We start from the raw sequence: 12,723 nt of genomic DNA, 5'->3' as shown, positions 1-12,723 counted from the left end.
TTCCATCTTGGAGGAAAGAACATCATTACTTACCGAGTTTATCCTGGGGCAGATCAGTCCTGATAGTTGGGGAATTTAACTCCCAGCCGAAAGGTACTGCGTTCGATATCCAATATGTGTGTGCTCTACATGTACATATCCTTGAGCAGGATGCCCGAACCCCTACCTTCTCCTTAATGACATGTATTTTAATTAATTCTTTCACATTGGAAGAAAGCAGCTGCTCAATATCTTAAGGGTAAAAGCGGGAGTCCTTATTATTCTGGGACAAAAAATGAATGGAAAAAACAAATGATTGAATTTATCTTGTTTTTTTCCTTCCCAGTTTTGCTCGCAAGCGAGTCCAGAGCCACTCAGGCGCAGCCTAACCACCAGCCAATCAGATGCATCCGGACAATAAACTGGCCAATCATGGCAAGCAAGTGACCGGTGACAGCCGATCCCAACTAGCCAATGTAAATCAGCAGAGTCAGCAGAAGGCGGGAGCTGTGGCCCACTGTCAGAGTCCAAAGGGGGTTGGTGTCGGGGGCCATGCAGTCAAGACCAATCAGATGGCTCCGGCGAACCCTGGGCTGAAGGCCGCCAGCCAATCGGCGAGCGGCGTGGGAGCAATGCTGAAAACCAAATCGAAGCGGGAGAGGAGCGTCTCCGTGGACTCCGTGGAGCCCAGAGATGCCCTCGCCTCGGCTCTGGAGGCAGAGGCCAAAGCAGGTGAGCCGGGCACAGACACGCAGACGGGCACACACACGCAGACGGGCACACACACGCAGGCGGGCAGACAAACACACAGGCAGGCAGTCACAGATGGGCACACGCATCGACAGAAGAATAAACAGACACACAGATGGACCCACAGATGGACGCATAGATAGACAAACAGAAGCATAGAAACAGTTGGATACATAGACAGATGGACACAGACAGACAGACAGACAGACAGACAGACAGACGCATAGACGGCAGACACATGGAAGGACGGACACAGAAAGGCAGACCGACAAATGCAGACGTGCGCATAATGACGGGGAGGCCCGCTGAAAGATGCAGATTCAGCGGCACACAGTCACAGACAGACAGACGGACCGTGAGAAGATTGTGTGGCGACGTGCGTCTCTGTGCGAGGGTGACTTCCTCCAGCTGCTTATCAGCCCCCATCTCTCAGAAAAGCCACAGTAGGTGCTTTCACCACCTCCACTAGGAACCTCCAGCGTGTGTGCTCCTGACCTTTCTCTCGCTCTTCTGGATTCCCCCTCCGGCCCCTCTGAGCACTGTTGCATTGTGGTGTTTTTATTATTTTTTTATCTTTGACCATGTGTGACATTTGTCAAAATACCCCCCACTCCCAAACAAATGCGGAGTTATTTGAGGAGCTCGGGGTTTAGAGGCTGTGCAGGTTTGGGTTGTTTTCTGTGAAGTTGTTTTCCTCATCTCCCAGTGAGACCGGGAGATGGGGTTAGGGTTGGATCGGCTGAGGATTCTTCACAAAATGATTCAGCGGCTGTGTGATTCCATTTAAAACGTTAAAATAAAAGACTTGAAAGTGTAAAACGCAGCGGTGGAGGGATAGCTCCTTAAACTAGAATTAGATCTGTTTTGATTCTCCTCTCGTACGGAAGTGTGTGTTCTGCTAGAACCCGCTCACTGGAGACCAATGTAATGTGATTTTTATAAAGCAACATCCTGCTTCAGCCTGCTTTGTGTGCACGCAAGCACATGCACATACTACACACCCACACCCACAGATGCGCGTGCACACATTCACGCGCGTGCACACCCATAAACATACAGTCACTCTAGTTACTTAACATACAGGGTGGGGGAGAAGTATGGTTCTGACACAAGAGAATGAAAGCTTTTTGTAGATCCTCCCCTGGCACCATTTTCTCTCTCTCTCTCTCTCTCTCTCTCTCTCTCTCTCTCTCTCTCTCTCTCTCTCTCTCTCTCCTCCTGTGATCTTAAAACGAAAACAAAGCACATTCAAATTCACCGCACCAGGGCGTGCTGTTTGAAGTGTGCCTGCTGCCACACCTGCGACCGGCCAATCACGGCAGGTCGCCCTCCAGTAAAGTTCTAGAATGCTGTGTCGCCGACCAATCACAGTAGGTCGCCCTCCAGTAGACTTCAAGAAGGCTGTGTCACCGACCAATCGCAGCAGGGCGTCCTCCTGTAGAGTTCTAGAAGGCTGTGTCACCGACCAATCACAGCAGGTCGTCCTCCAGTAGAGTTCTAGAAGGCTGTGTCACCGACCAATCACAGCAGGGCATCCTCCTGTAGAGTTCTAGAAGGCTGTGTCACCGACCAATCACAGCAGGGCATCCTCCTGTAGAGTTCTAGAAGGCTGTCTCACCGACCAATCACAGCAGGGCATCCTCCTGTAGAGTTCTAGAAGGCTGTCTCACCGACCAATCACAGCAGGGCATCCTCCTGTAGAGTTCTAGAAGGCTGTGTCACCGACCAATCACAGGAGTGGGGTCGCCTCGTGGAGTTCTGGAAGGCTGTCTCACAGACGAGGGACGGGAGGCCGCCCTCCAGTAGAGCTCTGGAAAGCTGTCTCGCTCAGTGTCTCAGCGGCGGGAAAACTACTGTTTTCACACCGCTAAAGGTCAGCTATATATCTCCCTGGTCTTTGAGATGGCCTGTCGTCACTACGAAATACCATCCGGAAGCGCACCGCGCTCGGCCACAGGGTGGACCCCACACTGAGTAAAGGGGCTGCTCTAATGTCGGACCTTCACAAGCAGAACATTTCTCTGTTCTCTAGACTTGAGCGTCTCCCTCTGCCCCCCCCCCCCCCCCCCCCCCCCCCATAACCCCCCCCGAGAGCTGCCAGACATCACTGTTGACAGAATTAATATAGGTCTGCGCAGGTAGGTGTTGGGGATACTGGTCGGGCAGAATCAAGACCAGTCAATACTTGTTAGGCTCTGAATTGCTATGCATTGAAATGGAAGGAGAGAGGATGGGATGGATGCATTTAGTTTTTATATAACTATTCTGAAGAACCTTATTTTTTCCATTCTGGTTGAGTTCTACAGCTTGTTGTAAGTTTGTTTATCATTCATTTATGATATAACTGTACAATTTGAGCTACTGGTCAGCTCACTGTGTGTGTGTGTGTGTGTGTGTGTGTGTGTGTGTGTGTGTGTGTGTGTGTGTGTGTGTGTGTGTGTGTGTGTGTGTGTGTGTGTGTGTGTGTGTGTGTGTGTGTGTGTGTGTGTGTGCCGCCCGTCACCTGTGCAGAGGGTGTGATGCGTAGCAAGCGGCGCTGCGTGCTGGAGAGGAAGCAGCCGTACAGCGGGGATGAGTGGTGCTCCGGCCCCGACACGGAGGAGGACGAGGACAAGCCCCGCGCCGCCGCCCCCCCCCACCGTGAGTACAGCGCCAACACAATGCCCCCCGTCCCCCGTCCGACCGACCACCACAGCACCAGCTAACCCCCCCCCGCCTCACGGCAGTGCAGGGCCCCACCACAACAGCAGGAAAAGGTGCAAGCAAGGGGGGTCTTTATCCCGTCTGTTGGATGGATGAAGGGGATAGGTGGTCTTCAGCTGTTTTGTCCTGTACTGTGAAGGCAGAGGGATTTGTGCCTGGGATATTTTTGCCCTTTTCTAAAGGACTTTGTGTGTTGCATGGTACAGGGTGCACTTTGTATTGTGTGTCGGCCTCATTGTCTAATTTTCTGTCCGACCGTGGCACTTGTGACTCAGTTGTGACAATGACGCCTGTGACCATTTTCTGAACAGATCAGACAATAAAACGATATCTTATCTGAACGCCCCCCCCCTCACTGTCCATGTTACACAAATGCTCGTTTGACCTCCCCCTCCCTGTGGGTTTGAACAGTTTTCGCCAGAACACACCCAGAATCCTTTGCTTTACATTCCAGTGTTGTTGCTATGGAGAGGACCGGTTTAGGCTAGAAATCGCTATCATTACGTGTTTTTATTTTTTTCCCCTCGTGTCATTGACAAACATCAGTAGAGAGCATGTGACTCTCCCCCCTCCCCTGCTAGGCTTCCATTATGTGGTGTTTGGCTCCACCTAGTGGTCAGACGGCTAACCTGAAGAATAATGTCAGAGTTCCAGACATCTTTATGTATGTTGTATTATAATGGTCTTTTGCAACTTTGCTAGGTTTCAGTTGATCAGCTACTTTTCTTCCCTCCATGTTCACTCTACAATAAATGTAGTCAATTTAAATATCCAAACACACTCTCTTGCTTTCTGTCTTTTTCTTTCCCTCTGTCTATCTATCTGTCTCGGCCCCTCTCTATTTCAACCTCTCTGTCTTCCTCCCTCTCTGTTTCTCTCCCTCTGTCTCCCTCACTTTCTGCCTCCGTCTCCCTCCCTCTCTGTTCCCTCTGTTCCCTCTGTCTCTCTCCCTCTGTGTCCCTCACTTTCTACCTGTCTCCCTCACTCCCCCTCCCTCTCTGTTCCCTCTGTCTCTCTCCCTCTGTCTCCCTCACTTTCTCCCTCACTCTCTCCCTCCGTCTCCCTCCCTCTACCTGTTCCCTCTGTCTCTCTCCCTCTGTCTCCCTCACTTTCTCCCTCTGTCTCTCTCACTCTCTCCCTCCCTCTCTGTTCCCTCTGTCTCTCTCCCTCTGTCTCCCTCACTTTCTCCCTCCCTCTCTACCTCCGTCTCCCTCCCTCTCTGTTCCCTCTGTCTCTCTCCCTCTGTCTCCCTCACTTTCTACCTCTCTCCCTCACTCTTTCCCTCCCTCTCTGTTCCCTCCGTCTCTCTCCCTCTGTCTCTCTCCCTCTGTCTCCCTCACTTTCTACCTCTCTCCCTCACTCTCTCCCTCCCTCTCTGTTCCCTCTGTCTCTCTCCCACTGTCTCCTTGTATCCGCTCTCTCTGTCTCCGTCTCTCCCTCTCCCAGGGGATCGAGGGGGTCCTGGTCCCGGATCTCTCCAGGGCCTCGTTGGGCGTCCCTCTGGGGGCTCGGGGTCAGACCCCGGGGGGGCAGCGCTCCGGCGTGGGGGGGCAACAGGGCCCAAAGCGGAGCCTTCCCTGCCCTCCTCCCAGCAGGTCGTGTACGTCTTCACGACCAACCTGGCCAACAGGTAAAGCGCCTCATGTAATGTTACCAACTATTACCAGAGCCTGCGTACTGACACTTAATGCCACATATACACGAACGTATCTTAAAGGGGAGTTGACCACCAAATCCCTTTTTGCTGTAGAAACCGATCCTGTTTGGGTCTGGCAAAGTGTGAATTAAATGTCTTAAAGTCATCAAACGGGGGAAATTCTCTGCAAAATGCAGTCTGCTAATTCCGGCTGAATACACTTAGTTTGTGGACTTTGTATGTGGGGATGTTACAAATTGCCCCAAGGAGTGCTGTTTTATCAAAGACGGAGGCTGCTTGAAGAATAATATCCTCACAGAAACCTGGTCCCCATATCTTTTAACATTACCTAGAGAGATTTGTCTGAAAAATAAATTCATCGTGCAAATTCATGTCTACTTTGGATTTTCTTTGAGGTGGTTGACCGTCGATGTTTTTTTGCCGGTGGTGGGATTTTGGTGTATCTTTTGAGATGTGTGTATCATAACGCTAAATGATGAGCACATGATTTGAGTGCGATGTGTAGTAAATCCATTGTTCTGTTTGCTTTTGACTTGACTGTATAATAATAGTCTTCATCACATATTTATATCCCAATAAACAATCTAATGCAATGTTTACGGACTGCAGCTGGGTCTCCATCTTGGCCCAGTCTCCTCTAAATCACTTTGTGCTTTGTTCCTATTTAGTTAGGAATGGTAATATAACCGTTTAAGTATGCAATATTCATGTTTGTGTGCTTTTTTGTGTGTTTATAGTGCTGCCGAAGCAGTACTGAACGGCCACTCTGGTTCCATCCTTCAGTTTCACCAGCAACAAGTTCCACGCAGCAAGCTCGAACAGGTTAGTAGACATAGGAGGAGGATAAAAGTAGTCCACTCAAGTGGCTCGAACCACGAGTGCTCCCACCATGTAGGCGGTACGCGTTGTAGCAACCCAGGCTCGATTCCCAGCGGTGGGCCGATGCTACAGTTCACTCCCTCTCTTCTTCAACCCACTTTCCTGTCGCTCTTCACTGTCCTGTCTATAAAGGCCCCAAAAGCCTGATGCTGATAGACTACTTACTTTGGCGAAGGTTTTAGATGTGTCTATAAAGCGTACGATTAGGGTGGTGTGAGATCCGGGGTTACGTATGTGACTGTGTTTACCTCTCTACTCCTTCAGGGCCTCAACGCGGGGAAGATCCCCAGCCTCCCGGAGAAGATGAGTTCCAGTGGCTCCCCGCCAACGGGAACGCCGAAACCCCAGGGCGGGACCCCCGGCTCTGGCTCGGCCGGAGGGGCCGGGGGCCCCCTGGCTGCGGGAGGGCCGTCGTCGGCGGGACATTCCGACAATGAGTCTCCTCACAGCAGGACGGGCGGCCCCGGGCCCTGCAATAACCTCCGCCTCGCCACCCACAAGGCCCCGGGAGGCGGCGGCGGCGGCGGCGGCGGCGGCGGCGGCGGCGGCGGCGGCGGCGGCGGCGGCGGCACCCCCGCCGGCCCGGCCCTGGGGCCCGGCGCCGGGGAGGGTCCTGGAGGGATGGCCCACCCCAACGCCGGGGTCTCTCCGTCAGACAGCCCCTCGGCCGTGGCGGCCCTCATCCAGGGGGACCCGGGGGGGCTGGAGGGGCCGGGCGGCGGCGGCGTGGACGGCCTCTCCAAGGAGCAGCGGGAGCACCGGGAGCGCTCCCTCCAGACGCTCCGAGACATCGAGCGGCTCCTGCTGCGTACCGGGGCCCCCCCCGGAGGGCCCCCCAACCCAGGCGGCCCCAACGGCAATCCGAACAACAACAACAGCAGCAGCAGCCCCTCCAGCAACAACAACAACAACAACAACCTCCCCGACGGCGGCGCGGCCGAGGACGGGGACGGCGGTACGCACAGCGGCGGGAGCGGCGGGAGCAACGCCCCCGCGGCCCCCATGGGGGGGCCCAAGAAGTACGAGGAGCCGCTGCAGTCCATCATCTCCCAGACCCAGTCCCTGGGCGGCCCCGGCATGGAGGGGCCCCCCATGGACCCCCAGCACCACGGCATGCCCCAGCAGCACCCCCACCCCCACCCCCACCACGCCCACCACCACCACCTGTTCTCCCCGGGCCTGGACATGGGCTCCATGATGGGGCCCGACGGCCTGACCCCGGAGCAGATGGCCTGGAGGAAGCTCCAGGAGGAGTACTACCAGGAGAAGCGCCGGCAGCAGGAGATGCAGCCGCCGCACGCGCACGCGCAGCACTTCCGGATGATGTCGGAGCACGTGGGCATGCACGGCGGCGGCGGCGGCGGCGGCGGCGGCGGCCCCGGCGGCGGCGGCCCCATGGTGATGAGGGGCCCCCCGCCTCCCTACCACAGCAAGGCCGACGACCAGCCCTGGGGCCCGGGCGGCATGATGGCCGGGCCGATGGGAGGGAACGGGCGCCTGATGGAAATGCACCCCGACGACCCCCGCGGGCCCCGCTTCCTGGGGCAGATGCAGCGAGGGGGGCCCCCGCACGGCGGCGGGGGCGGGGGGTTCCCCGGTAGCCCCGGGTCGGGCCTGCCGATGGAGGGCATGGGGCCTCAGCGACCCCCGCGCGCCGGGGTGGTGTGGCTCGACGACATGCCCAACAACATGGGGGGCGGCGGCGGCGGGGGCGGCGGGCCGCCTTTCCAAGGGGGCTGCTATCCCGGCGGACCGCCTCAGCACCTCCAGGGCGACGCCGACCGCATCCTGACCCGCGAGGAGATGTTCCGCATCATGGAGAAGCGGCAGCTGCATGAGCTCCACCGGCTGGAGGTGGAGCGCCTGGCCAAGCAGCAGCAGCAGCAGCAGCAGCAGCAGCAGCAGCTACAGCAGGGCGGCCTGGGCCAGAGGATGGTGGACCACCCGGGGGGACCGGCCGGCTTCCCCGGCATGGGGATGGGTCGCTGTGCGCCGTCCCGCGGGGACCCCATGGACTTCCCCGGCTCCCGGGAGATCCTGGGCTCCCCCGGAGGAGGAGGAGGAAGAGGAGGAGGAGGAGGAGGAGGAGGAGGGGGGCCGCCCCAGATGAGAGACTTGGTGGACTCCCCGATGGGGAGCAACCTGAACTTGAGCATGAGCGCCCAGATGAGCGCTCAACAGGAGCAGCAGCAGCAGCAGCAGCAGCAGATGATGCTGGCCCAGAAGCTGTGTGGCCGTCCGGGAGGGGCGGGGCCTTTAGGGGAGATGCTGAGCCCTGAAGCCATCTCCAGGATATGGGCAGCGCAGAACGGACGGCCGGCGAAGAGAGGAATGGGGCCCGGTCCCGACGGCGGGCTCCATTTCCCCAACCAAGGGCCCTTTTCTGGCGGGCAGATGGAAGGGCCGTACCTCCAGCAGCCCGGTCCGGAGATGTTTGGACCGGAGCAGCAGGGACCCCCCCAGATGGGAGGCACGCCCCGGCTCAGTCACATGACCATGGCCGGTGGCATCCGAGGCCCCGGGCCGGGTTCTCGCCGCCCGTCCGACCTGTCGATCAACGTGAACCCGATGGGCTCCCCCTCCATGCCTCCTCCACATCAGCTCAAGTCGCCGTCCCTCAGCCAGGAACCCTCCCCACTCCTGCCTTCGCCCTCAGCGCCCGGGCTCAAGTCCCCCTCTCAGATGTCCTCGGCGGGGCCTAACCCTCCTCTTCCACCTGCCTCGGGGGCCGGAACGCCCTCCTCTGCTTCCATGAAGTCCCCCCAGCTGATGGGCTCTTCCTCCCTGAATATGCGATCGCCGTCCGCCTCCCCTGGACACCTGAAGTCCCCGGCCCTGCATGGGGGCTCCCCAGGATGGGCCTCCCCCAAAACAGCTCTTCCAAGCCCGGGCAGGCCGGCCAGTGGCAAGGGCCTGGGCAACGGAGGGGGCAGCTCCACTGAGACGGGTACGGTCAGAGCGCAACCCGCTGACACATTGCCTTTAGATTCCTTTGTACTTTTGAAGTAGTTTGTTATTCATTGGTGAACCATTCCACAGCCTTGCCCTGCTCCTCTTGCTTAACTTTACTTTATTAATTAACTTAACTTTATTTATTCATCCCGAGAGAAATTGTCTGTGACAATTGCTCTGCTCAAGATGAGAAATTGGGTTAGTGACTGATGTATGATATATGATGATGATGATGACATTCATGTGTGTGTGTGTGTGTGTGTGTGTGTGTGTGTGTGTGTGTGTGTGTGTGTGTGTGTGTGTGTGTGTGTGTGTGTGTGTGTGTGTGTGTGTGTGTGTGTGTGTGTGTGTGTGTGTGTGTGTGTGTGTGTGTGTGTGTGTGTGTGTGTGTATATATGATGTATGCACAATTTTTTTTTAATAAATATACAACCTTAAACGTCATTTTGCATCCATCTGTTTCCCCAGGACCGTCCCTCCCTCCCAGGAGCTCCAACTCCACGCCGGGGAGCCAGCCAGGCTCGCTGAACCCCAGCATGCCGTTCAACTCCTCCTCCTCGCCCGACGCCCCCCCTCCCACCCAGAACCCCCTGTCCCTCATCATGAACCAGATGTCCAAGTACGCCATGCCCAGCACCACGCCGCTCTACCACGACGCCATCAAGACCATCGCCACGTCCGACGACGAGATGATGCCAGAGCACCCTTCTCTGTCCGGCGTCAGCATTGGAGGTAGGAACGCTACGCAACTGTGGTGTGTGTTCAGCCAAGATGACCTCGTTACATTGTGGAGATCTGTCGAAGAAATTGGTTATTTATTAAAGTCTTTTTTCTGTTTGCAGCCATTGCCGACAAGCTGTAGTGAATAAATTGTCGAAACGGCACAATTTTCAACGGTGTACCTCATGAATGCTGATCTTAAAATGTACAATCTCTCCCACCAGGGAACATGGGGAACCCACAGGGGAACCAGATGCTGGTGTCCCAGGGCGCCATGGGACCCAACGGGGAGCCCCAGAGTCCCATGGGCATGATGCTCCACGGCCAGCCTCAGATGTCCCACGACGGGCCCCGCTCCATGCTGTCCTCCCCCAATCCCATGGCCATGGCCGGGATGAACCCCGGCATGATGGGCCCCGGCCAGGGCGACGGCATGGGACACTGCAACATGTCCCCCATCCCTCAGAACCAGATGGCCGGCTTCACCCGAATGCAGCTGCAGCAGCAGCAGCAGCAGCAGCAGCAGCAGCAGCAGCAGCAGCAGCAGCAGCAGCAGCAGTCCCACGGACCCATGCACTCCCCCCTCGGGGGACTGTCGCACCACTACCCCCAGCCCGGGGACGACGTCATGCCCTCGCAGCAGCAGCAGCAGCAGCAGCAGCAGCAGCAGCAGCAGCAGCAGCAGCAGCAGATGCTGCGGGAGCAGATGCTGTTGAGCAAGGGCCACCCGCACCACCGCCACCCGCACCCCTCCCACCCAGACTTCTCCTCCATGGGAGACGGCCCGGACTTGAGCGAGGTCATGCGCACTTCGCACACGGGGATCCCCGAGTTCGACCTGTCGCGCATCATTCCTTCCGACAAGCCCAGCAGCACCCTGCAGTACTTCCCCGCCAAGAGACCCCCGCAGAACCCCCACCAGGGCCAGGGCCCCGGCCAGCACCCGGGTCCCCCGCCCCAGCTCCTCAAGCAGCTGTCCTCCGGGGGCCCCCAGCAGGGCGGCCCCATGTCCTCCAACCCCCACCTGGCCCACCTGCAGAACATGATGGCTGAGCACCAGCTGCCCACTCACACCGCACAGGGGGGCATGCGCCAGGGCATGGGCATGCCTCCAGGCGCTTCCAGGGGCCTGGGGCCCGGCGGTGGAGGCATGGGTCCCGGGGGAGTGATGGGACCTATGGGCCCCATGTGCCCTCCAGGACACATGATGGGGAGGACAGGTATGATGCCCCAGCAACATCTCCAACAACAACAACAACAACAACAACAACAACAGCAGCAGCATCACCACCACCACCACCACCACCACCACCAGCAGCAGCAGCAGGCCATGATGGCCAGCCTCCACCAGGCCTCCCAGCCCCACCCAGGCATGATGTCACCCCAGCAACACCCGCACAATCTCATGGCTCAGCAGAACCTCATGATGATGCAGGCCAGGGGCTCCCAGGGGCCCCTCATGTCCCCCCAGGGCCCCATGATGGGCCCTCCGCACCGGGGCATGTCTCTTGAGGGCCCCCTCGGGCCTGGAGGGATACCCAACATGCCATTCTAGTCCAGCTCGCTGATAACCGACAACCACAAAAAAAAAGAAAGAAAACAAAAAGAAACAAGAAAGCTTATTTCCATCCTGTTGTTCCTGCGTTTCGTCAATAATGTTTTCATTCATGTTATTTCTGCAATTATTTAAAAAAAAGAATTGTAAAAAAAAAAATGGATCACTGATAACCTTCGACTTTTGGAGTTCCAGCTGATAAAAAAAAAAAAAAAAGGAATATTGAAAAGCACCGTCACATGGTTAAGACATATGAACCTGTTTTCTAAAATACTGTAATATGTGTATATTGCACTAATGTGTGTATTTGTTGTGGGGAAACATTGCGGTTGAGGGGAGTAGTGCCTCACATTTCTATTTGTTTTCCTATTGATTATTTTCTTCAACTATAAACTGTTGTGCAAAGGAAAAAAAATAATATAATATATAGTTGCTGTACATAAAAATGCAATTTGTGATTGTTTGCCATCGTTGTGTATAACTGTTTTAATAGAAGTCTACAAAAGAATAATACTGTTCAGTTGATCCCATCGCGTTAGTCTCCGTTTATTGTCTGACGTGTGTTGCATTGATAAAACCGAAGAGGAGACGTGGTTGAAATATACAATTAAACTTTATTTGTTAACTTGAAGGTATCTGTAAGAGGACATTCTGGTAAAACGTTGTACATTATTAAACGACATCTAAGTGCAATTACAAAAGCTGTGCGGATTCTCAGTACATCTTGTAGACTTTTTTTTCTTTCATTCAACATCTACTTTACAAGGTCCAAATGACCTGATTATGTCGGTGACATTGTGTGGCCACGACTCTTTGTGTGTATTTAAACTGGAGCAGAACCAGGAATGGGTGAGCGGCTGGTTTGACCTCGGGCCAAGGTCCAACGGAGGCCAGCACCACTGCATCGTTGCAGTTAGTTGCAGAAGTGCCCACATCGAGTGCCCCCCCCCCCCCCCCCCCCTCTAGTTGATCTAGCATGGTCCGTTTAGATTCACCATCTCTTTTAGTCTTTAATGCCACCATGTATGTCTGCCACGGTGGCGAGGTTATAAGCCGACCGGCAAAGATGGAGCACAGCAGGGAGGCAGTTGGCGCTGGGTTTCTTCATGTCTCCTCTGACTGTCAAAGTGGAAACCACAGTCCCAAAGCGACAGCACATAAAAGCTAGATGCAGGAAAGACAAATGTGGGGCTAAGGAAGGATGTGTCATTTGCATTTAAACAGCACAGCTTCTTGTTGTGCTGATTTAAATGGGATGTGTTAGGAGCAAACTGAGAGGAGCAAACTTTGTGAACCTATTCCAGGCGAAATTCTAGATCATTTGTACAAGGCCATACACTTATTTACCTCAATTCTGAAGTAAGTGTACTAATGTATTAAACCCTACCTATTAAATAAGTTAACTTTGACAAATGCACTCCATATACACAAACCATTTTTTATCTGATAAAAATGATACCTATAACTTTTACGTTTCAGAATTGATGTAAATTGGATCACTGGGTAAAAAATTTATCGATTAACACAT

The 12,723-nt window shown here is 55.2% G+C and overlaps 1 protein-coding gene across 6 annotated transcripts in view; it reads left to right on the top strand.

Moving 5' to 3' along the window:
• Positions 1 to 11,896, top strand: part of bcl9l (bcl9 like) — a 31,286-nt gene extending 19,390 nt beyond the window's left edge. For all 6 annotated transcript variants that reach the window (XM_060075439.1, XM_060075434.1, XM_060075435.1 and 3 more), the window contains 7 exons: positions 326 to 711; positions 3,241 to 3,369; positions 4,879 to 5,062; positions 5,827 to 5,911; positions 6,233 to 8,915; positions 9,389 to 9,652; positions 9,865 to 11,896. In XM_060075439.1, coding sequence (XP_059931422.1) covers positions 384 to 711; positions 3,241 to 3,369; positions 4,879 to 5,062; positions 5,827 to 5,911; positions 6,233 to 8,915; positions 9,389 to 9,652; positions 9,865 to 11,195 — 5,004 coding nt within the window. In that variant the 5' untranslated portion in view covers positions 326 to 383 and the 3' untranslated portion in view covers positions 11,196 to 11,896. The remainder of the gene's footprint in view (positions 1 to 325; positions 712 to 3,240; positions 3,370 to 4,878; positions 5,063 to 5,826; positions 5,912 to 6,232; positions 8,916 to 9,388; positions 9,653 to 9,864) is intronic.
• The last annotated feature ends 827 nt before the right edge of the window (positions 11,897 to 12,723 follow it).

This window comes from Gadus macrocephalus, chromosome 16 (assembly GCF_031168955.1).
Source record: "Gadus macrocephalus chromosome 16, ASM3116895v1".
Taxonomy (NCBI): Eukaryota; Metazoa; Chordata; class Actinopteri; order Gadiformes; family Gadidae; genus Gadus; species Gadus macrocephalus.
Note: the sequence above shows the minus strand (reverse complement) of the source record. Positions and strands in the feature narration are given on the sequence as shown.